A 23,552-nucleotide genomic window follows, 5' to 3' on the forward strand; every position below is an offset into this window, starting at 1 on the left:
TGAGAGGGGAGAGGCTGTGTGTTCTGTTCTAAGAAACTATCAAGAAAAAGCAGAGTGCTAATTAATAATAATAATTAACGAGGGGCCCAGCCAGAGTGATCAGCAGGGAGTTGAAAACAGTATGGCAGATGTATACTGAACTGTAGGACATTTCTTACAGTACTAAAATACTCTTCCGATATCCAGCCAGGCTGCTGTTTCACCTTTTTAATAGGACAGTGCATGGAAAAGCACTCTAGCATGAATTAATCACATTAATGGTGAATGTGGATGCTGATATAAGTATTTATAGTCCATTGAAATATGCTTAAACTATTAATTTGATGAAAACAGAGATCTCATCAATTTGTACACTCTTTCCAATAAAAAGGTGTTTAAGAAGATGAAAAAGTAAAAATAATATTAACCTTATTTGTCAGTTGTAGGGATATCAGCAGGTTTTTCAGGTGAATTGAGATTCTGTGAGTACTGTAAGTCTGTCGGATTTTTATAGTGTCTAGCACCCTCCAACCAAAAAACAGTAACATTGAATGATTTTTCTCAAGGGTACAAAAAGTATTTTATATGGAATTATTTACAATTAAACATTTAATTGTCTGATTAATAACAGCTTAACTGAGTGGGTGTTGTGCTTCAATTTTCTGGTTTTGATACAATTTTTAAAATGCATTACACTATCACTGAAACCTCCTTTATTACCATTTTACTGTATCTAATTCAGTTTGTGATATTGATATCTACTGTATGTTCTTTTGCAGGAACTGGCTAAATATCCTTTAAGTTACATTTGTGCAGAAATTAAGTCACAGAAAGATATTTCAAAAGCGTTCACAAAGCCTTTCCCTAAACAAAGGCAATGCTTAAATGTTTTGGCATTGTACCAGAGCAGGCTTTTGCCAGATCATTCAGGGCCTTGTTGATCTGTACTGCTATGCTCTTAAAATAAAGAAGATTATAATGAAACAAAATCATACTGCTCTCTGCAGAAAGATGATGTTCACTACAGAATATTCAACTCTGTGCTGAAATGAGAAACAGAATTTATCATAATGGTAAAATGTTAAAACCTTCTTTGTAATAATCACATGCAGAGACAGTGCGACACTTGTGATTTTCATTGTCTTTCCCTGCACTGTATGTCATGCCGTGGGGTGTCTGAGGTCTTAAGGCCAGTAAATTCTGATACAGGCTTTGGAACCACCAATTTTAGAGAGAATAGTTTGCTACAAAAAAGCAAATTTCTTAATGGACTTGCATATACAGTAGTCATTTGCAACTTCACAGAAATTTTATAATAATAAAATTTTATAATAATAAACTTTATTTTATATACTTAAAGGTGGCTTCTCAAAGCACTTATTGGCTTTAATAATCAAATCCAATATTGTGGTTAGCATCATAATGATTTATTCAGATGATGCAATGCACAAGTTCAGCCTCAATTTATTCAAAGCAAATGAGAATTTGTCCATGAAAGAAATGTTTAATGTTTTTATTAGTGGCACGTGGTTTTATGAAGAGGTTAAGTTGCGGTGTTATAATTTCCTGTAATAACTGTGGGATCTGTTCCAAGTTAAGATGTTTAAATAATAAAAAGACCGGACAACTAGGGTTTTTTAGATCTTATTAAAATAATACGCATTACAAAGGTTTTATAACATTAATAGAGTTTAGTTCTCCTGGAGTTGTATTACAGTTTAGTTATCTAGTAACCTTAGTGATAATCAAACCTGTTTGCCAATATTCACTTTCTACATTAATTAAAGAAATCATAAGTGTGGTGTTACAAACTCCACTGACATAAAGGTTATGTGTCATAATGTTTCATGAGCTCAGTTGTAGTGTTTCTTGTGCTTTCTGTTCCACACAGCACATCGACTCTGACACATGAAATTGAGAACAATTCAGCTTGGGGAGAGGAGGGGGTTGCCAAGGTAACAAGGACGAAGTGAAATGCTGCAGTAACTAGCAGCTATTGCAAAGTTAAGACTAACGCTTGTAGAAATAAGGTTTAGATGTGATTAAAGGCACGGTGCATGAAAATAAATGCATAATGAAATGCATCTACAAAAATAATTTAACTTCTATAGATAAGGCCTAATATATGGATAGCTGTTCATATATTGTAATAACCACATCATTTATTGGCCACATAACAATTTCTTGTATTCGGAATTTGTCTTGTCACATACCCCAGCTTGCTCTCCATGAGACACACAGACAGGGAGAGAGGTTTGGGGTCAGAGCGCAGGGTCAGCCATTTATACAGCGCCCCTGGAGCAGTTGGGGTTAAGGGTCTTGCTCAGGGGCCCAACAGAGTAGGATTCCTCTGCCAGACGCGGGATTTGAACCAGCAACCTTCCAGCCACAGATCCTTAGCCACAGTGCCACCGCACCTCTCTTACATTTGAAATTATGAGAAGATGTTTACATAATAGTAACAAGATACATCTATCCTGGGCTACATAGTAGTACTTAGCATTGCTGCCACACAGCGCTGGGGCCCTGGGTTTGATTCCTGCGGTGCTGTCTGTGTGAAGTTCGTATGTTCTCCCTGTGTTTGCTTGGGTTTCCTCTGGGTGCTCTGGTTTCCTCCCAGAGTCCAAAGAAACACTGGTGGGTTCATTGGCTTCTGAGAGAGCTGTCCCTGGTGTGAGTGTGTGTGTGTTAAGTGTCTGCCTCTGCCCTGCAGTGGACTGGCGTCCTGTCCATGGCGTGTCCTGCCTCACGCCCCAGTCATTTGCTGGGGTAGGCTGCTCCATGACCCGAATTGGGTAAAGCAGTGAGAAAATGAATGGATGTATCTATCCCTATGTTTCCCATCCCTGGGAAACTGATCGGAAACTGTTGTGAAAGTGATCTGATATCTGTATGTCCTATAATTAATTTCTTCTACTCAGAAATTTCGAGGGATACGTATAGTGTTCACCTTTTCAAATTGATTGTTACAGCGTATTTCGCAAAAATGCCGATCAGTTTAGCCTTTGACTTTGTTGTTGGTTAAAGCCTGTGCTATACTGTGTTGTGTTCAATTTTTAAAGAAATTAATAAAGTTTGATTTGAACAAGATGGCGGCCCCCATGCATTGAGAGTGTGCGTTTACTGTGGTTATTCACTTTCGGGTCATGCATCATAAATGAAGTGTCAGAAAATACCTGGTTAATATTGCATTTAAGGTTTTGGCGTAGCAAAGGCTTTCCTTTATTTTTTTTAACATGGAGTACTAAATTCACAGATTCAAGCAGAGTCCGGTCTTCAAGACAAGGACCCGGCTGCTTTATTGTACAGTAAGTACTGCAAAACCATTATAGTTGTATCGTTGTATATAGTTGTATAATAAAAATGCTGAGCACTTTAATTTTAATATTAAGATGTGTACATGAAAACATAAATCAAGAGAACAATTGTCTGAAATGCACATACAAATTGTATCTGAAGATGTGATAGTGACATTTATGCTTTAAAATTCAAAATGTGTACATTTGTTTTTACATTTTACCTTAAAATGAAACTTATTTTTTACAATAGCATTAGAACATGTGTGCTTTATAACAGCTGTTAACCTTCGGTAATAAGATGTTTCCTTGGAGACTCAATATCAAGGTAAAAAATCGAGTGAACTGATAAGTAGTGATAATAGGTAGCTGGACTACATTTCACTTTCGTATTATTAACGAATTCTAAAGTTAACCCTGTTTCAATATTTCAACATTGTTTTTCCATAATAATCCACTGGTAGACTTTTCAGTCTGGCATGAAGTAGCCCCTGCTTATTTTTCAGTTTGTCTTGCAACCAAAGATCCTGGGCTGCTGATTCTCAGGCATTTTTGTTTATTTAATAATTTATTATTATTATTATTTTATTATAAGTCATAACTGATGATAACGTAGGTTTTTGTACGAAATATTTTATTTTTTGTTGCCCAGTTCATTTTATGTCCTTTTCCTCCTGCATTGAAAAATATATATTGTGCATATTATTTTATTTTATACATCACTGAATTTAATAGAAAATGTGTTAATGATTTTGTAATCCGCAGCACAGAAAACATGGATATCTCTTGTGTCCTGGTAAATATTATCCGAGTTCTCTTTAAGGATACCATCCAGGTTGAGCTCCCATTTAATTCACGAATACTGTTTGCAAAGAAACAAATTGCGTTTGTGAGAGTTCACTCTAGATACGGTAATTCGAGGGTATAGAGCTAAGCCATTTCTCTGTGGAATGCATGCGGAGTGACTTCTGTGAGACAAGTGAAAATAAATACCAGAATATCCAGTGTGTTGCAAATCTTACTGAAACACAACCTGACAATGGTGGAATGAGAGAAAATATAATAGAACATATTTTATTGTCACCTTGTTACAAATATGTTTAACCGAAATATCCTCCATGCTTTTTTTAGTAATCACAACCTTTAATGTTATAAATATTATTTTTTATAAATATGTGTCTGTCTGCTTTGGCCCTTTCAGACCTAACCAGTTTCCAGAGTACAGTATGATTGTATTAGTCGCAGTTTTCCCGTCTGCTCTCCAATCAAACTCATTTTCACCATTTTCGGCAGAGTGGTCAGGCCGCTGCTGTAGGATCACTCGAAATGTCCTAAACCTTCGAACCATCCACTCGAATCAACTCTGTGGAAGCGTCTTCAGAAGTGTGAAGAGACCTAGGCGTTGCCCCCTCTGAACTCTACTCTGTAATATACGTGGGGAAATTAGTCGTGAAAAGAAATTGCAGTTAATTATCCTCTGTCCCCATAGCACAAGCTTGTTCGGGAGCCTTTGATGTCCAAAGTCTGTATTGTGTTCCAGCTGAAATGGAGTTATGCATTGTAGGATGAACCGAGGCATTTTATAAGCACGCTGAATTATTTCCAGGACCTTTTCAGATGCAGCTAGCTAACGGGTAACACTGTATCCATAGCAACAGCCCGGCTCTTTCAGCCAGGCACAGAAGCTTGAATAGCTGTCTGCACAGTAGCTGGGGGAGTGCGCAGCCCCAGCTCTCATCACAATGGGGAGGTCCCTCGTGTCTGCATTTCTGTTCCTCAAAACATAAATAGGTGGGTGGGTTTGCTTATGTAAGGCAGGTCACACCTGTTGAATACAAGCGATTAGTCAGCACCTCTGCCCTGGCAGATGCATTCAATCCCTTTAATAAGAGTTTTGAGAAGGTTTTATCCAGCGGCTTTGTGGAACTGATGTAGGAAATTAGTTTTTTTTTTTCCTCGTTTTCAGACAATGCAAATGAACGCGGTGTGTTTTGAAAACTCTCTTTTTGGCGGTGGTGTGAAACGGGCGGTTCTCCTGGTCTGAATTCTTGAATGAGCGGTTTCGCACTCAGCTGTCTGCAGAGTTTACATCCCCAAGGCCGGGAAGACTTGTGTTTAACCCTGCATGCCTGCGCATTGACTCTGTCCTCAGGGGTCTTCCAGGCAGGATCACAGAAACCCGGTTTCTGAAGCTGTACGGTGCGTGACCCAGTTTGCACGCACTTCTCAGCTTCTTGTTTTCTTCTTTGCGTGGAATAGAATGTAGGAGCTTGGCGTCCCACCCGGGGTGTGTCCTGCCCTGCGCCCTCTGCCTGTGCTCTGACGTCCTCGACCCTCGTTCCTGCACTGGATTGTGGGGCAGGAGAACCGCTTCCCAGACGGTGTTTCAGCGCTGTGTGCGGATGTGTTTCCCCCGCTGCAGGTGCCTGGGAGCGGGCGATGCGGGCGGCTCTGTGCCAGGTGGGGCGGCGCTCCCTGGGCCCGGCCGGGCTGAACCGGGCCTGGGCGGCCCTCCTCGCCGCAGGGCCCAGCCTGCCTGTGAGCCGCCGGACCATCTACAGCGAGACGGGCGTGTGGGAGAGGGACTACCGGGCCGAGACGCGCCGCAGAGTGGAGCAGTGGTGGCACCCACTCATCAAGGAGCACTGGCGCCGACGGGCACCCGAAGACGTAAGACGTTTCCACGAAATCTGGCTTCTGCTGCCGTGGCACGGGGGGGTGAGGGAGAGAGGGGAGACCTCATTCCCTGTATGCGCCGGACAGCAGTTCCCGGGAAGAGTCCGCCTCCCTTTCCCCCCATCTCGGCCCGCGCTCCTCCAGAACGCGCTGACCCCACAGTGAAGAGTTACAGAGGCTTCATTCCCAGCTCCGGTGTAAAAAACACACAAACACAAACGAGCCCCGCGCTGAGCTGGCACTCTGGTTTGACTCTGCGTCAGTCTCCCGCCTGAGCTGGCACGTTGTGTCCTGGGAGGCGAAATAAAACGGATGGAGAAATGGGATTTTTTCCCCTGAAAGTTAAAAAAAAAAAGTTTTAGCGTAAAGTTGTTCCTCAAGGTTCAATCAGCACAGGCACAATCGTGATAACAATAAGGTGTGCCGTTGAATCGGAGAACAGTAGAATAATACGTGTACATGTGGCCCCTGCTGTGACTGGTCGGTGTGGGCAAATATGCGGCCGACCGATGTAGATCTTTCCTCTGGGGCCAGGTGAGCGTCGCGCGGTCTTTCAGCTTTGCCTCGTGCGTCAGTTCACACTGGTTACCAGGGTTTACTAGGGCAACGGGTGCAGAGCAGAACAGCGGTTCACCTTTTAGCAGTCCTTCCTATCTCAGAACGCAAGTAATATCATATAGGCATGTCACCCCCAAAGGACACCCCTCTGTCACCCCAAATTCAAAATCCTGGCTGCGCCTCTGACGCAAAATACGGGGACATCAGAGACTCAGTCATCAGAGAGGCCTCCTTTTAAAGACTGGGAGTTGTACCTTCCACGTAAATAACATAGAGAAATGTGATGATTGGGTGTTTATTTTACTGTCGGTTTATTTGTTAGGTATAGAAAAACAACTGCTTTTAAGAATTAATGTTCGCACTTCTAATGTAATCACTGTGATGACGGCTCCTTCTTGATAGATTCATTAGGACCCCATTACTCCTGTTGGATCTGCACAAATGACCTGATCTGACAGAATAATAGTGTGCGAGTCTCTCCTTCAGCTACTGCCGAAAGCGTATTCCGTTACGTCTCCTTCAAGGGAAGCAACTCTTCATGCGTTGATCCCGAAGCCCAAAGTAGAATTTAATGGGCATTATAATATAACACCCAAAGGAAACGTAAATAGCTCCTTGTCCTCTGTGTCAGCTTTGCTTTTAGAAGACTAGTAACACAAAAGGTATTTCCTTTCCCATTTCATTGGTGCGCAGCGTATTTCCCAAGGACGTCGTGCTGTTCAGGCCGTTCAGCTCCGATCAAACACTTTTGTTTCGGTGACAAGCTTGTTCTTTGAAGCTTAAGGTTAGCTTATAAGATAAGATTTTATTGTCCCTCTGAGGGAAATTTTTAACGGACACCCAGCACTCCTGTACATTTAAATAGAATGCAAACAAACAAAAAAAGAAGAAAAGAAAAACATTGCACATTATTCTATTACAAAAAATAAGAAACACATTGCACATCACTCTATTGCACGTGTACAGTATAACACATAACAACATGTAACATTCAGAACACATCACAAAACATATCGCACTCAATTATGTTTCTCATAGGTTACCTTGCTGGCATATTAGCTTTAATGTCTGGATTCAGTTTAGTAAAAGCCGCAGGCTGAATCATAAATACAGTAATGTGCGCATGTAAAAATACATGCTCACCTAGAAACCTGATGGTAATACGTCTCAGCTGCAGTTCCAGCAATCCTCCAGGGACTCTGCACAGTAAGGTCAAAGGAGAGTAGGTAAATTTCAAGACCAGCGTTAAACAGTACCGACTCGGCTGTACAAAGTGTTTCACTGTTTTGCTGTGCAAATGCCATTTCGTCCGTTCCCTTCTGTGACTCGTCAATACCTGGCGACAACAGCGGAACTGAACATTCAGCCCTCGTCGCAGTGGGTTGGAATAAAAGGAGTTTAAAAGTCAAAGCAGTGTTAAGCTAAAGTTTCATTGTTTATGAATGGCCCACAGTGTTGACCAAACATTAATTCACAGAGAAGAGAGACTCTGTACAGCTTGATCAGACCACGGACTGAATCTGCCTTCGGTCACAGCAGGATAGCCACAGCTTTTTGTCAAATCAAGAGTCTTACAGGCTGTTGAATCTTTTTTTTATTTTAATCCTTATTTGCACTATCTTTCTAACTCTGTTGTGCTGTGCTTTATTGTATTTTTAAACAAAAAAACTAGTTTCTTCTTTCACAGGACACGTCTCTCCTTTAAAGCTCGAAATTATTTTTATTCGAAAACAAAAGCAAACTTGCCTGTGTTTCATTTTTGAAGCTGTGAGCATGGGATGAAATTGGTAGATTGGATTTCTGTTTCAGCTGCAGCCTTCCTTCTATGCAGTGTGAAAGCAAGCAAGGTTCAAATTATATGAATTGATTTAAGTGGACAGAATCAATTTTGGGGTAATTGCTTCTTAATTACCACCACTCTGACTAATTGGTTTTATTTTTGGTTCATTTAAATTTGTTCCTTCGTGTGAGATGATTTTGTCAATCAGTTGACAATTCAGTCATTACACTCTCTTTACATTCTGATGAAATTTCGACACTTAATTGAACTCATCTGTTGTTCAGGTCACAAAGTAGTGTGTAGACCTAGTGAGTATCCCACGTGCATAAAGAAAAGCCTAGATGACTATTGCACAGTTCACTATGGGGACTGCTTCAAGAAAACATTTTAGTGTTTGTGTTTCAAATACCAAGTTGCATCGCCATTGCTTATGTAAATGAAGGCAGTAGTCAAACTGAATAATTCAAAACCATTCGACTTCTTATGATTAATGCAGTGTCGCAGGGATAGGTTTTGTCTATCACTTTCAAAGAGGTTTATGAATCACCGTGATTGTACATGCACACTGTGGGTGCTGCTCATATTAATTCTGTTGAGGAGCTGCACATCTGAACAGGCATCATCTCAGAAGATCAGAAGACCGAGGGATGTACTAGGACTCATAAATAAGGTTTTCATGACTCTCTTCTGGTTCTGAGTGTTTGTAAATAGGTTTGTGGGATCGTTTTAAGTATCTGGGTTTTGGTTCCCTTTTAAACACTAATGAGTGTTATGCATCACAGTGAACATTGAAATCCCCATTAAACTGCGGTATCAACATAAACAAGGCTATCAGAAGACCTGAATTCAGTATTCATAATACTCAAAAGGTTATGTCAATGGATTTCAGAATTGGCTCCAAAGCAGAAATCAGAGGACATATTTTAACTGTCTCGGATCTAAAAGTGCCTTTTGATCTGAGACCCGGAGAGGCCCTTTTCCATGAAGAACTGTAGGAGTCTATAACAGCTGCCCAGCTGTGGTGTTTGACTTGACACCCCAGAATCTTTCATAGAGTGACAGGCTGAGATACTTGCATAGATTAACTACTAAAAACAGGAGGAGCCAAGATGGGCCAAACTGTGCCCTTTGCATCAGTAACTTTTTTTAATGTTTGTATGCCAGAATGTGGAACAATTATTTTCCACAGCCTTGCTCACATGGTGACATTGCTTTGTTGCTTGTTTTGGTGTGAATTCTACCTGAGATCTAAACTGATTAAACTGAAGAAATTATGTACTTAATAGGTCAAAATGCTGGTTGTCTTCATGTGAAAATCTTTCAATGATCACAGCGATGAAGTCCTACAGGCCTGGTTTGGTTCTTCCTTGCCCTAGGTTCACTGTCAGGTCTGTTTCCTTGTCTTTGCTCCTCAGAAATCGCGACAGAAGTTCTATGTGCTGTCCATGTTCCCCTACCCCTCTGGAAAGCTGCATATGGGGCACGTTCGAGTGTACACTATCAGCGACACCATCGGCCACTTCCAGAGGATGAGAGGAAAGCAGGTGGGTCCTGAGAACGTCAGTACTGTCCCATGACTCGGCTTCAGCCCTTCCTTCTGTCTATCATATTAATGCAACATTTCTGTTCTATTCAGGTTTGTCGCACCCTTAAAGAATCTACTGCCGTCTGTATGTTTTCTAAAATAAGGATAATTACGGTGTCCTTTTTCAAGTACAGTGAATTTTTAAAATGAATTTTTATTTTTTTTAAACGCAGCTCAATTCAGTTTATTTGTATATAGCGCCTTACACAACAAGGTTGGCCCCAGGCACTTAACAAAGCTGTGTGACAGTACAGGACATTCCAATACAGAAAGAGAAAGAGACAGAAGACAACAGAGGAGAGGAACCAAAAACTCTTCTGTAAGGAGAGAAAGAACCCTCTAGGGGTCCAAGGTCAGCTGGCTGCCCAGCCTCTCTGGGCATGCTGACACAACTGTGTCCATCGTTGTTTTTCCCCCACTCATTTGTCTCGCTGTTAAGGAAGGCAGGAATGCATCATTCTCCAATGCAGGCTGCCCACAAGCAGAGGGACACTGATAATCCTGCTCCTGCTTTATACTAATGAATCTAAGATGGTTGAAGGAGCACGTACTGGATGAGTGACCTGAAGTGTTTTCAGAAGCACAGAAGAAAGCAGTGGCGCGTTATATAAAAAAAAAACGTAATTTTCTAAAGCCGTGCTTCCAGATAATCCGGTGGGGGATCCTTTATATAAGTATAATTTATTTGAATTGTAACTGTTTTGTCGCCGTAAAAGCCAGAAGAAGAGAAACTTCTCTCTGTGCCGTCGCAGTGTGGCCATAATTTGTTCAGAACTGCAGAGGCACGGCTAACGATGTAATTGTGTGTGTGGGTGTGCGTGCACACCTTTCCCTTCGGTTTGTTAGTGCAGAAGTGAACGCAGGAGGTGGCTGTGTGGAGTGCTCAGGTGAGGCTGGAGTAGCAGCCGTGAAGACTGCGTTTAATGAGCTCCTTTCCCCCCAGGGAGCGCGACAGCTCTCTCAGCCATCATTGACCTGCTTTCCAGGGAGGGAGAGGATAGATAGGGGGCATCCAGGTAACCACCAGCCTCTGGCTGAGCAGGCCTGTCCTCTCTGCTGGGCGTGAAGCACTTTAACTTCGCCTCCTGATCTTTCTCTCCCTCCCTCCCGGCCTGGATTTTGCTTTGGCTGCAGCCTAATCGGTGCTCGTCTGAGGAGGATATCAGCTCTCCGACTAAACTTGTAAAATTGAGTTTTTCTCTAGTTTCCGAAAGAGGGGCGGGGGGGATTTCTATTGTGGTGTAGATGACCGAATTAGAACGTTGTTTTTTCCAAGAGTCTCTCGGCCAGCTCTGCCGCCCACGTGCTCCCATCTCCAACACGGTATTCCAGGCGCCCGGTCGTGCCAGACAGATAGTGCCAGTTCACACTTGCCTCGTGTTCTGGCTCCAGGCCAAGGTAAAGCCCCCTAACTTTACGCCCCGCTGCTCACCAGATGGGCCAGGCGCGGTCCACGCTGCGTGGGCACGCGGCCACAAGCGCTCGCAGTGTCGGAAGTCCGAGGAAGCGTCTGGAAGCACTTCCCCCGGCTTATGCAACAATACATGTTTGGCAAGAAAAGGGGGCAAGGAGCCACGCCAGAAATGTCAGCGCTTTTTTTTGTTGAAAACGAAGGAGATTCAAATGCGACTGCCGGGTTTGCGTTCCCTTCAAACATCCGTTCGGTCCCCGTCCCGGGAGCCTGTGGTGGTGGGGGGTCGTGGCGGGTCACTCAGCTGACAGGTGCTCTTGAGCCGAGCTGCTTTGGGGTGCCCTGGGGGGCGCCAATGGGGAGAAGAAAGGGGCTGTGCTCTGGCAACGCTGGAGCTGAGGGGCTGCCGCGTGTTCCAGCGCCGGTTTGACGGAGGAGGAGGAGGAGGAAGAAGATGGTGCAGGAAGGGTAGTGCCTGAAGCTCTACTGACCTGACCAGAGGCCCCTCTGACTCTCAGCTCGTGCTCGTCCAGCCCCCTGGAGTTGACCCCACTGTGGCCTGGGCAGCTGTCTTGAACGTCTCCATCCATTTATTTTTCTGTGCGCCCTGGGCTGAATGGGCTGCTCTGTATGGAAGGTGGTGATTTCCCATTTGATACACTTCTTATAGAGATGGGGGTAGCAGTGCGCTGAGAAAGGTCCTGAATCACAGGATGCTTAGCACTCCAGTCTATTGGAAAGGCATTCTTAGAATATTTTCAAGATAATATTATGTTCAAGTAGACTTCGGTTTTAGTATTGGAAAAAGGTCTGAAGCGGGTCTACCCAATGTTTCCCTTCCATGAAAGCATTACACATGACAAAAACTTGGAAAATGATTATGCTGTCAAATGCGTTTATAATCTACTGTAGGGGAGCAAGATGTTTTCTTTCAGAATTTCAAATGAACGCGCTCTTCAGCAGTTCGAGAGAGGGGTAGAGTCATATACTGTGTGCTTTGAGGACGGCAACCTTTCTCGAAACAGTGTGATGTAGAGGACGCCATTTTTAGATTGAAAGAAAAAAGGAAGCTTGAGTTTACGCGTCTCTAACGGCGCTGTTGCTTATCAAAGCATGCAAATGTATCTTTTCTTATTTTTAAGCTAAGAAAAAGTTAAGAACATAGCTGTATGTCGCAGTGGGAGATCCAAGAGAGTCAAGTGTATATTTTATTTTCCCCAAAATTCTCATCCTTTGGTTGAGTCTTGTCATTTAGTACGTCTATTTAATTTTGCTGCAGCGTGTCGGAAGGAGGGGGCTTGTTGCGTGACTGTGCTGCAGGGGTCTTCAGATAAAGTGATAGTTCTGGCTTGAAATGAAATGTGTTCATGTACAGGTGTCATTTGAAACCTCGTTCATGGTGAGCCCTTTGCAAGAGTTCAAGAGTTTTACCCCTTGCATAACTGGCTTAAAAAAGGTTTTGTTTATTGCCTGAATGTTATCTTATTTGTCTTATTTAATCTTACTTCTCCACTTGACTGTTGAATTAGACTTTCCTCTATGTTTTGTGATCAATCGATGTAACCTTGTATGCAACACATTTTTTATTCTGAGTAGGGAAGGACAACGAAGCTGTCCTTCGGCTCAAGAATAGATCAAGCAGATCAAGAATAGTAAGATGCCTTTAACCTTTTATGCTGCAAACTGAGCTGCTGGCTTATTTCCTCTATTTTCATGTATGAAATGTGGTTTGCATATGTACTGTATATCCAGAGTGCATGAAATCACGCTCAGGTCTGAGGCAGAGAATTTGTATTTTAGTGGTAGGATGTGATGTGGAGTGGTTTGTACTGGCATTGTTGCTTTTTTACAGTATGCCCTCATAAATTTTTTATTATTGTTTTTTTAATACATTTTTGGACTAAAAGCTTTTCATCTTAAATGAAAAGTCATGCTACATAACATATTAAAATTCAAATTAATTTTCTTCTTGCCCAGTTACTTCTATATCTTAGTTCAATATCTTTCATCTCTATGTTCTTAATTTAAGATTCTTCAAAAATACTTACATTCATTTTTATTGATTCATGGCCATAATGTAATCAGGTTCAGTCTTTTGAGGTAACCTTTATATCATAAACCTGAGGCTCTGTGTGCAGACCAGAGGATGATGAACGAGATAGATATCTATCTGTCTGACCAGAATCTAAACCTTTGCCAACAAGCAAATCAGCAGCTATTGTCAGGTGAGCAGAGATATTCTAGTTCTTTGTAGAGTAGAAGACATGTTTTATTCTGTGTTCTCTTTGCCTCAGTTAATTTCTGCGGTTGCAAGTATTTTGGCCTTATTCCCTGAACCCTATTGTTTATTGTTTTAAGCAGACATGGTGATAAAGAGGAAACGAGTCCCGTTACTTTCAAAAGGCTGACATTTGTTCAGCCAAGGTAGCTGCGATTCATCATTGAAACTGTTTTTGTGTGGCCTTTAAATCATCTTGCAAAGCTTTTGTTTTTCTGCAGTGTCTTGCTCATTATAAAGATCACCGTCATCTGCCTGGCATTCTAATTACAGTACCATACTTTTAAAATAATTTCATGTGCCCTTTAAAATACAATCATGCCAAAGCTGAAAAAAATTGATATTATTTCCTGGAATGCTGTATCCATTTGGCAATGTATTGTGTCAATTCTGATCTGTTCTTAACATTTAAAAGGTCAAATGCCAATCCTTTGCCAAGAAGTTCAAGTATTTATGCTGATCTAGTTTTAACGTGTTTTAACTTTCTGATCTGGTTTTGCAAATAATTTTAATCCAGGCCGGAGTTTTAGGAATGTTTAGATATATAAATGAATCTGTTACAATAACTATAATGTCGAATGTTTCTTATTAGATGTGTTAGTGGACTCTTGTCTTATCCGGCCTGCATTGTTAGCAATCTTCAGAATGGCACTTACTGAAATAATGTAATGAAAGCTTCTGCTGCAAGTAGTTATTCCCAGAGATATACAGAATATTCATATCTTTGAATGGCTGGACTTGAGAGGCTTGGTATTTAAGGAAATGACTTTCTGAAGCAACCGCTGAACCATTTCGCCTGTTATGCAAAGAACAATTGCAGAAAGGCAAAATCAGTTTGGGATTTTTCCGACTGGGCATGAAGAACACTTCTTTCAACAGATTGAACGCGGTTGTGAGACACTGTCTTAAGCCGCTGCTGAGCTCTGCTCTCTAATTGGCTAATGAGACATTTCAAACTTCTTCAGCAAATTCCCCATGGCTTTGGAAACTAACAAGAAACGGGCTGTGCTTTGAGAAGGACCGTGGGTATTGCGACAAAGTAATTGCTGGCGGAGTGTGTTTAACTTGCAAATTCCACCCGTCCAGTGAGATACACCTCATTACTGTAAAACATACACACACATATCTACACCTTCCCTTAGAGTAAGCTATACAGTATTTAACAATCAAGGATGCGTGAATGCAGTTCAGATTTGTGAATGTGGATCATTGCCGTCCGGTTTATCAGACCAGTTGTGTGTTGTCTTGTCCTGTCCAAAGCTTGTGTTTCTAGATGGACTTTTTAGTCCGTTTCCACACTCTTACTGATTTGTAATGTGACAGCACAGGTACCTCTCCACCTTGTCCTAGAAGAAGGATTCTATTGCGTCTGAAAGTGGGCTGATTTCTGAGTTCAGCATTGTGGCATTATGGTGTTTATATACAGCTTACAGTTATACAAGGGCAATCCATTCTGAACTTTTTTTTTATTGAAATTTTTTTTTTATAGTACAAACAAATCGGGTAACTGTAATAGTCCCATACGTATAATAGTCTTATTCTTTAAGATGAGTGTGAGACAGTTATCTCCGTCTGTTGTCTAGTTCCAAGCATTTATCTCGGAGCGGTATTTTTAATGAGATGAGATTTTGCTAGAAATATAATGCAATGTCAACCGTTATTTAGGCTGAGACAGCAAGTATGTAAAAAGTGTGATAGTTTAAAACAACACGTTCTTAGCTACTCATTTATGTTTCTGTTTTAATGTTTTTTAAGAATTAGCGATGAGAGTATTAAGTTAAAAGGCTACCGTTTGTTATACTGTAGCTGTTCTGGAAATAAAAGAATTTGATCTCATCTCCTAATGCCTACAGCAGCACTGAATTATAAGATCGTTAGCTTTGCTAATACAATATTTAATGTTCTGCTTGCCGAATTAAGTCCTTTACAGTTACCTAGGCTACAGATTTATTCCACATCATCAAAAGCTTTGTTTTTGTTAGAGTCATTGTGCTCAGTATACAGCACTTCCTTCTTAGTCGCTTGCTTCTTAGACTGGATATTTATAACTCAGTTAGCAGAAGAACAATATTTACTGAGATTTCTATGAAATGGCTGCCAGAAAGATAAGGGAAGGAACACAGATACTTCTGAAAAAGACACTGCTATGAACTCCTCTCTGACGTCCATCTCTTTCAAAGTGCCTTAAATTTAGTGCTTGTTAACTTGTTGTTGTTGCTTGTTAAATTGGCACAAAAAATTCTACCAGTTTATAACTTCAAGAAGACCTTGAAGTCTTCACGACCCAGTTGTGTCTTTTAGCTTCAATGTCTTTACTCTGAAACTGAGCTTTCAGTGGATTTACTTGGGCCTGTTAACTAATGATTTCATAAGCTTTATAAAAATGTAATTAATCAGGTTTATGTTAGTTATGGCTAATGTACAACCGGGATTTAAAAAAAAAATACTTACAATTCTATTTGAGTAAAATAGCACAATGTTTAGTAGAGTAGTATATGTAGCAGAGCTCTGTAATTAGTTTACTGCAAATTTCTAAACCTTGAAGAACATTCTATGTCTGAATCCACAGAGTTTTCTGAGGAGTCAAAACTACTGACACTGACATTTTATAAGTGTTTTGTGCAGTTCTCAGTTTCTTCCTGAATTCCCAGATTTGTTTACTTAAGAAAACCTCTTTCGGAGACTGTCAGGGCAGTTTTAAGAAGGCATATTATTTTGTATTCTATGTAAGTGTAAAATAAAACTTGAAAAGGAAAAATTAAAATGTTTAGAAGATGAGGTGAAATGCTTACAATCTTGTCGCTGCTACTAGATGTCATAAAAATATCTTAAGGACCACAGTCTTGAGACTTACTCATGAGACAAAGCCAATGAAGAAAAAATCTACTTCTAAACCCAATGACATCAATAAGAAATTAAACACATTTGAACATATTGAGATCTAAACATAGGATCTCCACAGCCTCCTACAGTACATTTACATTACAGGATGAATTAGTTGAACAGTATCCTGCCACCCCATTGTCCCATTGAGACGAGTCTGCTGGAAGGGCGAGGGTGTGTGAGGGTGCTGTAGCTCCCACAACTTGACCAACACAGAGCCGTGCAGTCAGTCACCCATGGGTCGCTGCGAGTGGACTGCTGTAGTGACCAGACTCCCCACTCAGGCCACCTCCCTGGACCCTTGTTATCAGCAGGAATTGGTGCATTCTTCCGCATGTCCGTGCCACGCAAGCTGTCTTTCATTAGCAGCGCAGAACCTTGATTCGTTGCTAAGGAAGGCCTGGTTTTAGTGCTGGTGGTTAATGAACATCGGCGGTGGGCCGTCTTAAAGGCATACGCGCAATGTACGTAAACAAAACAACGTGGTTTTCAAATAGTAGAACATCACCATATTAACAGGACTGGTTTTAAAGGAATATAACCAAAAATTAGAACATCGTATGGCTCCTACACTGAATTGGTTCAGAGGAAGAAACCTTGCTTTGATGTTCTGAGCGCGGACTGTCTTGTTTGACAAACGCGGGGTAGTGGCGTCTTTCTGGTCTGGATCCCTCTTCTCCCTCTCTCCTGAAAGTGGAGGCTTGCCCTGTTTGCTCTGTGTCATCAGATAAACCACTCGTCTCATCTGCGCCGTCTAGTATGTGAATTGGGAGGTTTGAGAATCCTGTGCGATTACCTTACCATAAACCTGCCCAATTCTGTCTTCCCACACCATTCTCACACAGTGGCGGGCATGCGTCGTATTCAGTGCATGTCCTTTAAGATTTTATAGTTGTGAGCACCCCTTATTTTTTCCTAACGTGTGTGTAATTGCACTTGAACTTTGCACTTTTTTGAATGAGGACCACAGTGTGGATGTTGGGTTGGACAGAAAAGTTCGATTTCTTTTTGCGAAATGTTCAAATTTGAAGTGGGCCGGAGCTGTGAAACCTGTTTGCTGAAGCGGAGTGGTTAATCTCGGGGTGGGAGGCGGTCCGTGTCGTCAGTAAGAGGTGTGTGGTGTGACTGCAGGTGCTGAACCCCATGGGCTGGGATGCTTTTGGACTCCCAGCCGAAAATGCGGCTATAGAGCGCGGACTTGACCCGGAGGAGTGGACTAAAAGGTAATTCAGGCTTTTCCTCACATTGGAACCCAGGAGGGATTAAAAAAGACAGTACAGTGCACCCACTATTATATGATAGATAATATATATACTATATGAATGCTTTCTGTATCTTTTGTCAAATTATTTTAACAATTGCAATCAACACAGTCATTAAAAAGTGTTCCTGTACCTTTTTTATACAAGCTCTTTATTTCATGTTCCAAAAATATCCTGTAGAAGATTTGCTGAAGCTCACAGAACACAAACGACACCCATCATAAGCAACTGACCTACCCCTATGGGGCATCACTGATATGCCTGAATTTTCAGCCTGTGTGGTATTTAGTTTTATTATTCGTGCATTTCCCTGTAATTGTCGGGAAAATCCGATTTTTATGATTTTACAGAGAAAATTTCCCTTCAGCAGGTTTGGTCAGTGATAGTGACGTCCATTAAACCAAAGATTACTGTGGTTCCTAAAGTGCAAAGTTTCATTAGTATTTAGGTGAAAATGGTTCTTGAACGTCTTTTGGTGTCATTCTTGAATGTCACTCTGATGCAGTTACTTATCTTTCCTTATTCGCCTGCTGCTTTGGAAACGTCCTCTTCAGATTTTAACTCACTGAAGAAACCTGTAGATGGGTAGGTGCTCTGTGAGCACGTGGCTCAGCCCCTTGACTCCTAATTAAGCCGGTCGGTGGAGGCTGACGCTCCGCAGGAAAAGAGCTGGTCTCGCCTGCGCCCCCCTCTGTAACGGCTGGGGAGTGAGACGATTCCTTCCTTCGCCGTCCTGCGTTAATTCAGAGGCCAGCGCCAGAGTGGGCACCGCACCCTGGTCAGGGCAGCAGCGCTGGGCCTGAGGGCACTCTCAGCCTGACAGCGTTTCTCTCTCCAGGCCCAGCAGACAGTGAAGAACCCCACCACCCTGCTCTTTCTGGAACCCGGGATTTTTAAAATCTCCTAGCAGCAAGAAAAACATCTTTGTTAAACCCCAAACTGTCTAGTTTACTGTACGTGCAATGTCGTTAGCACCCCAGACTTTATTGAAAGATTTGGAACTGTCAAGACTGTCAAGAACTGTAAAGGATTTATTTATCACATGAACTGTTTTAAGTGAAGTAGAAGGAGCCTGGGGGGTCAAGACAAATTGGGGAAACTGCTGTTTTCTCTTTTCCAGTAATATTGAGCACATGAGGGAGCAGCTGGACAGTCTCGGGCTCTGTTTCGACTGGGACAGGGTGAGTGGAGACCCCTTTTCAATCACACCTGCAGCCCCCCTGCCCCCTTCCCTTAATCACGTTTGAAAGTGAGACAGCTATGTCTGAGGAGGTAGCATTCGGTAGGCTGAAGTCCCAAGAACAGTTTTGTGTGCTTTGTTTTCTTTGAGAGCTTCGCCGTTTCTTGGCAGCAGATTCACCACCGTGTACCCCGATTTAAAAATGCCTGGTTCATAAATTAGTGCCATCACGATGTTATTTTACAGCGTCATTTATTTCAAATTCTAATTTTAACACTAATTCGACCATGTGTTGCATTTCCATTCCAGAGTCCTTCATAGGAGCTTCCCTTTATTACGTGTATTCTAATATCAGTATAATTGTAGTTCATTACCTGTTTAATTTTAGAATAACATTTTTCCTTTTAATTGGGAATTTTCCTGTGGTTACCTTCTCTTGCAAAAGGGATGAATTGAAGCTCTTGCCTTGCTTGGCACTGTCTGCAGTCTTAGCTGTTTGTGCTGCCATGGGAAGATGAAGGCCAACTATTTCCTGGCATTCATTGTGGGAAAACCACTGAAACCACGGTCCCAAATAGAAAACGTTCTGATAATCATGATGGTTTTAAGCGCGTTAATTGTTTTGATCCAAACGTTACGCACGCGTTTAAAGTGTGCTACAGGCAACTGATTCATTTTTCTGCTCTGTTTATAAATTACTAAGATGTGCGAAGTGTTCTACATGGGTGAGTCTAGTTTGGTTTGGCCAGGGAGAGAATCACTGAATTGATTTGAAATACTGTAGTTGCTGAGCAGGACTCAGGGAAGTTGATACTTTTTCCAGCTCTCCTGAGATAAGAGATTTTCTGAAGTAAACGTGTCTCGGTGGTTATTCTGAACTTATAATTTTTTCCTCCCACCTGTTCTAATTTATTGGTGTGAAATCTAAATCCTGAGGGAACAAAGTGAAAATGGAAGCTCTTATCCCTCCTCTTCTCTACTTTTTACTGCTCCTTAAGGAGAACGTGTTGTTTAGTTCTTCCGTCAGCAGGCAAACTCTCGGAGATACAAACCCTCTGCTCATTCCCCGTCTGTCTTTCTCCACAGGAAGTCACGACTTGCCAGCCTGATTACTATAAGTGGACACAGTACCTGTTTGTCAAGCTGTATGAGGCAGGGCTGGCCTACCAGAAAGAGGTGAGTGACCCTGCTGTGTTATGAGTCTGTGTCAAAGTACTTCTGTTTACTTACAGCTGCAAGGATTAATTGGCAAGTTAATTGCCTAATTTCTTGCAGAAATTGGAAATTATACAATATTGTCATTATCATCGAAACCAAATCATTTTAATTTCTATGAAATTAACCCAATTTTCTGTTTCTGCCTTGTCCCAGTAAAATAAACCACTCTCAGACATGGACATTGACAGTGTAAAAGCAGTGAGCTGTAAAGGTGGTGTTGGAATCGTCTGTCACATTAAAGGCCTTGTTCTGAGACGAAGTGCATGAAATACTGTTGATGGTTAATACACCTTTATGGTGTCTGTGTAATGCTCAGGAGACGTTGACGCATGTCTCTGTGTCATCTGAGAAACCGGAGACACCGGAGACAACTTTAAAGGCCCTGGTTGTATGATGCTCTGCCACGACATGGTAAATTGCCTCAGTTTACTTTGTGGTAAATTGCCACTAGAGAATTTTTCTGGTTCTTTATCTTCTTAACACTGTTCGTCTGCAACCCATTTTCCTTCGGTTACACTGACATTTTTTTTTGTCAGCACCTGGATGAATGTATTTAAGTCAGTTTGAACAGAAGGGCTCAGAAAGGTGTGTTTTTGTGTGTTTCTGAAATAAAGCCAGTCAGATGGAAAGCTTTCTTCCGCTTGATTACTTTAATTTATCATTAAAACATCAAGCTCTGACTGTTCAGGCATTCCCCTGACTAAAGTTTTGAATAAATCAAATACTTGTAATCCACTTGATTGTTGATATTCTGTTTTCGTATGATATTTTCCCAAATCATATTCAATAAAAGCTTAGTACTGCCTACTTACAGGATGGGATGTAGCGCTTACCTGTTAAAGTCAGAATTTAAAAGTGTTGGATCCTACATATTAAAAAAAAAAACTGCCGCGGTTCTTCAATTCGAGGTTCCAGAAGGCAGAGTTAAGTGTTACGTAGGCCATGTGTATGTCTTCACCAGTTAAACTTTGCAGCAAAATTCATGTGAGATGTCGCATTGGGTGTATAGAGAATATCCACTGATCTCTTCTTGTCACAGTCCCCCATTCTGAGTGCCTCCAGCTTTATTTTAAGAGTCTCTCATTTTTGTACAAACTACATAAATATTGCATGCAAATCTTAACATGAACAGGCCCCATTCATTATTGAAGATTTGAGCTGCAATTGGCAGCAAAGAGTGCTTCCAAAGTGCACCACGAAGCCTCTGACAAGGCTCAGTTCCTAAATTCTTCCTGTAAATTTTAGTTGCATATGCATTTTGAACTGTGTGGTGACCTAGTGCGAGAGGTGCCGTCTCGTCACTGGTTCATTCCAAAATGACATTTATTGAAACGGGTGGGAAAAATGCTTCCAGGAAAGACACACCTCGATTTGCCGACGCAAGCTGCGAGATTCCTTGGAACATAACGTCGATGGGCAAGATGTTATGTTAAAAAATACTGACCACAGACCAGAACCGAATGTTGTTGAGGTTGACTGTGTGGGAAGGGTGGATGGTCACAAGCACTTTGCTGTATGTTGGACTGATGACATGCCCCTGCCTTCCCCCCCGCCCTGTGGCTTGTGCAGGCCCTAGTGAACTGGGACCCTGTGGATCAGACGGTGCTGGCGGACGAGCAGGTGGATGAACACGGCCGCTCCTGGCGCTCGGGAGCCGTGGTGGAACAGAAGCTGCTGAAGCAGTGGTTCATCAAAACCACCAGCTACGCCAAGGTGGGTCAGAGCTGTCCGCGGATCGGAGCACAGGGGGCTGGCAGAGCTTGAGCAAAGCGGATCGCCTCGTCAGCCGCAGCGGTCAAGCTGACCTGTCTCTAATTCGACTTCCTTTCAGTTGTTTGTAGGTGCAAACACGCGTTTGGTGTGCACACATATCTGATTGCATGACATTTCGAGGGGGGGTTAAGTGCCCACTGTTTGTCTGGTGTCAGTCAGGGCTGTTAAGGAAAGCTACAGTAGTCTGGTTTGGGGAGCAGCGTGGCGGAGCACAGATTTTGACCTGTCCTTTCCAGGGACCCATTAATCCTGAGTACTTCCCATAGGAGTGAGAACTCGTGGAGGTCAAAGAATGATTATACGGATCGAGATCAGCCTTCATGGAATCGATATCTCAGTGACACCCTCTCATTAGACTCCATTGGAGAAATAAGGATTTTTCTTTACGGTGTGATCAAATAACAGATCTTTAACTGTATTCTCCTGTGCTCACATATTGATTATCACTCAGTGTCGGTACAAATTTGTTAATTGAGCATTGAATCCAATAGCATTTATTTCTTTTTTAACGCCTTTCTGTATGTAACCTGTGATTAAATTCATCTTCGTATATACTGTATATATATTAAGATATATGAAGGTACTGTGTCTTATATTGGTTTCGAATTCTTGATGCAGGTTAAAACATTATTTATGGGTCAAGGCCACGTGACCGGCAAGGTTAGACTGAATTTGAAGCCATGTGATCTGAGAAATTGTTTATTTACTACTGTTACTAGAAGTCTGCTGCATGGGTTCAGCTCAAACCCAAAACGAAATTAACTCAGATGCAGTCAACTGTGACAGTGTACTAATTCTTGCCAGAACATCCTCCTCCTCCTCCTCTTAAAGTATTAACCTGCTGGGTCACTGGTTCCCTGCTGAATGCTCAGACATCCACTTGTGCAGTGTGCCAGTAACCACAGTAATTCTCTCAGTTCTGTCCCTCTCTCCGATTATAAATATGAATGACTTGTGTTGACAAAGCCACGACTCAACTGTTTCAAAGATTACAGTCCCTAAGAGTGGACCCATGTTTGAGAAATAGTTTACTTTATCGTATTTACTTTTTTGTAAATTTAGTGTAAATTGTGTTTTGGGTTAAAAAACACATTGTGAACCATTTTCAGATTATTTGCCTTTCCCCTTTTATTGGTGTGGTAGAGGGTGATCATTTATCATAACCCTCAAGGTTAAACAATGTACAGTGAGAGATATGGCTAAATCAAAGCCTTATTGATTTCCTGACATGTATCAGTGGTGTTAGTGCTTTGAAGTTCACGCAGATGATAACAAAATTAAGTGATTCCAGCAGCAAGGGCTTGTCATGTTAGTGTCTTTGAGAGATCACTTGTAATTAAGGTACTTTGTTGTTTGCAAAACACCCGTTTTTGATTGAACAATGCACAAATGATGGTTGCAGTTTGTATTTTGAATTTTAAAATATGAGAATATCTCTGTATCAGTTAAAAGATGGGGATTCTTTGAGTATGTGCTGGGAAGACATTGTACTGATGACATAATTTAGGTTTTATTTCCATATCTGAGCATGAGAATATTCATGTAATTTAGCAGAACTCTTGTGCTGGCTTAAATTAATGCATGAGGAGTTTATTTCCATTTACCCCTGTTGAAATGTTCCAAAAGTGCAGTTAGTTAATTACGTTAATTAACATTATTCTTCATTCTTATTG

At 41.7% G+C, this 23,552-nt stretch overlaps 1 protein-coding gene across 2 annotated transcripts in view; it reads left to right on the forward strand.

Annotated features, from left to right (window-relative positions):
• Nucleotides 1-3,071: 3,071 nt before the first annotated feature.
• The window catches only part of lars2 (leucyl-tRNA synthetase 2, mitochondrial), a 60,355-nt gene continuing 39,874 nt past the window's right edge, over nt 3,072-23,552 (forward strand). For both annotated transcript variants that reach the window (XM_015357004.2, XM_069195231.1), the window contains exons 1-7: nt 3,072-3,287; nt 5,698-5,945; nt 9,705-9,833; nt 17,578-17,669; nt 18,829-18,889; nt 19,975-20,064; nt 21,676-21,819. In XM_015357004.2, coding sequence (XP_015212490.2) covers nt 5,715-5,945; nt 9,705-9,833; nt 17,578-17,669; nt 18,829-18,889; nt 19,975-20,064; nt 21,676-21,819 — 747 coding nt within the window. In that variant the 5' untranslated portion in view covers nt 3,072-3,287; nt 5,698-5,714. The remainder of the gene's footprint in view (nt 3,288-5,697; nt 5,946-9,704; nt 9,834-17,577; nt 17,670-18,828; nt 18,890-19,974; nt 20,065-21,675; nt 21,820-23,552) is intronic.

The sequence above is a fragment of the Lepisosteus oculatus genome, chromosome 10 (genome assembly GCF_040954835.1).
Source record: "Lepisosteus oculatus isolate fLepOcu1 chromosome 10, fLepOcu1.hap2, whole genome shotgun sequence".
NCBI lineage: Eukaryota > Metazoa > Chordata > Actinopteri > Semionotiformes > Lepisosteidae > Lepisosteus > Lepisosteus oculatus.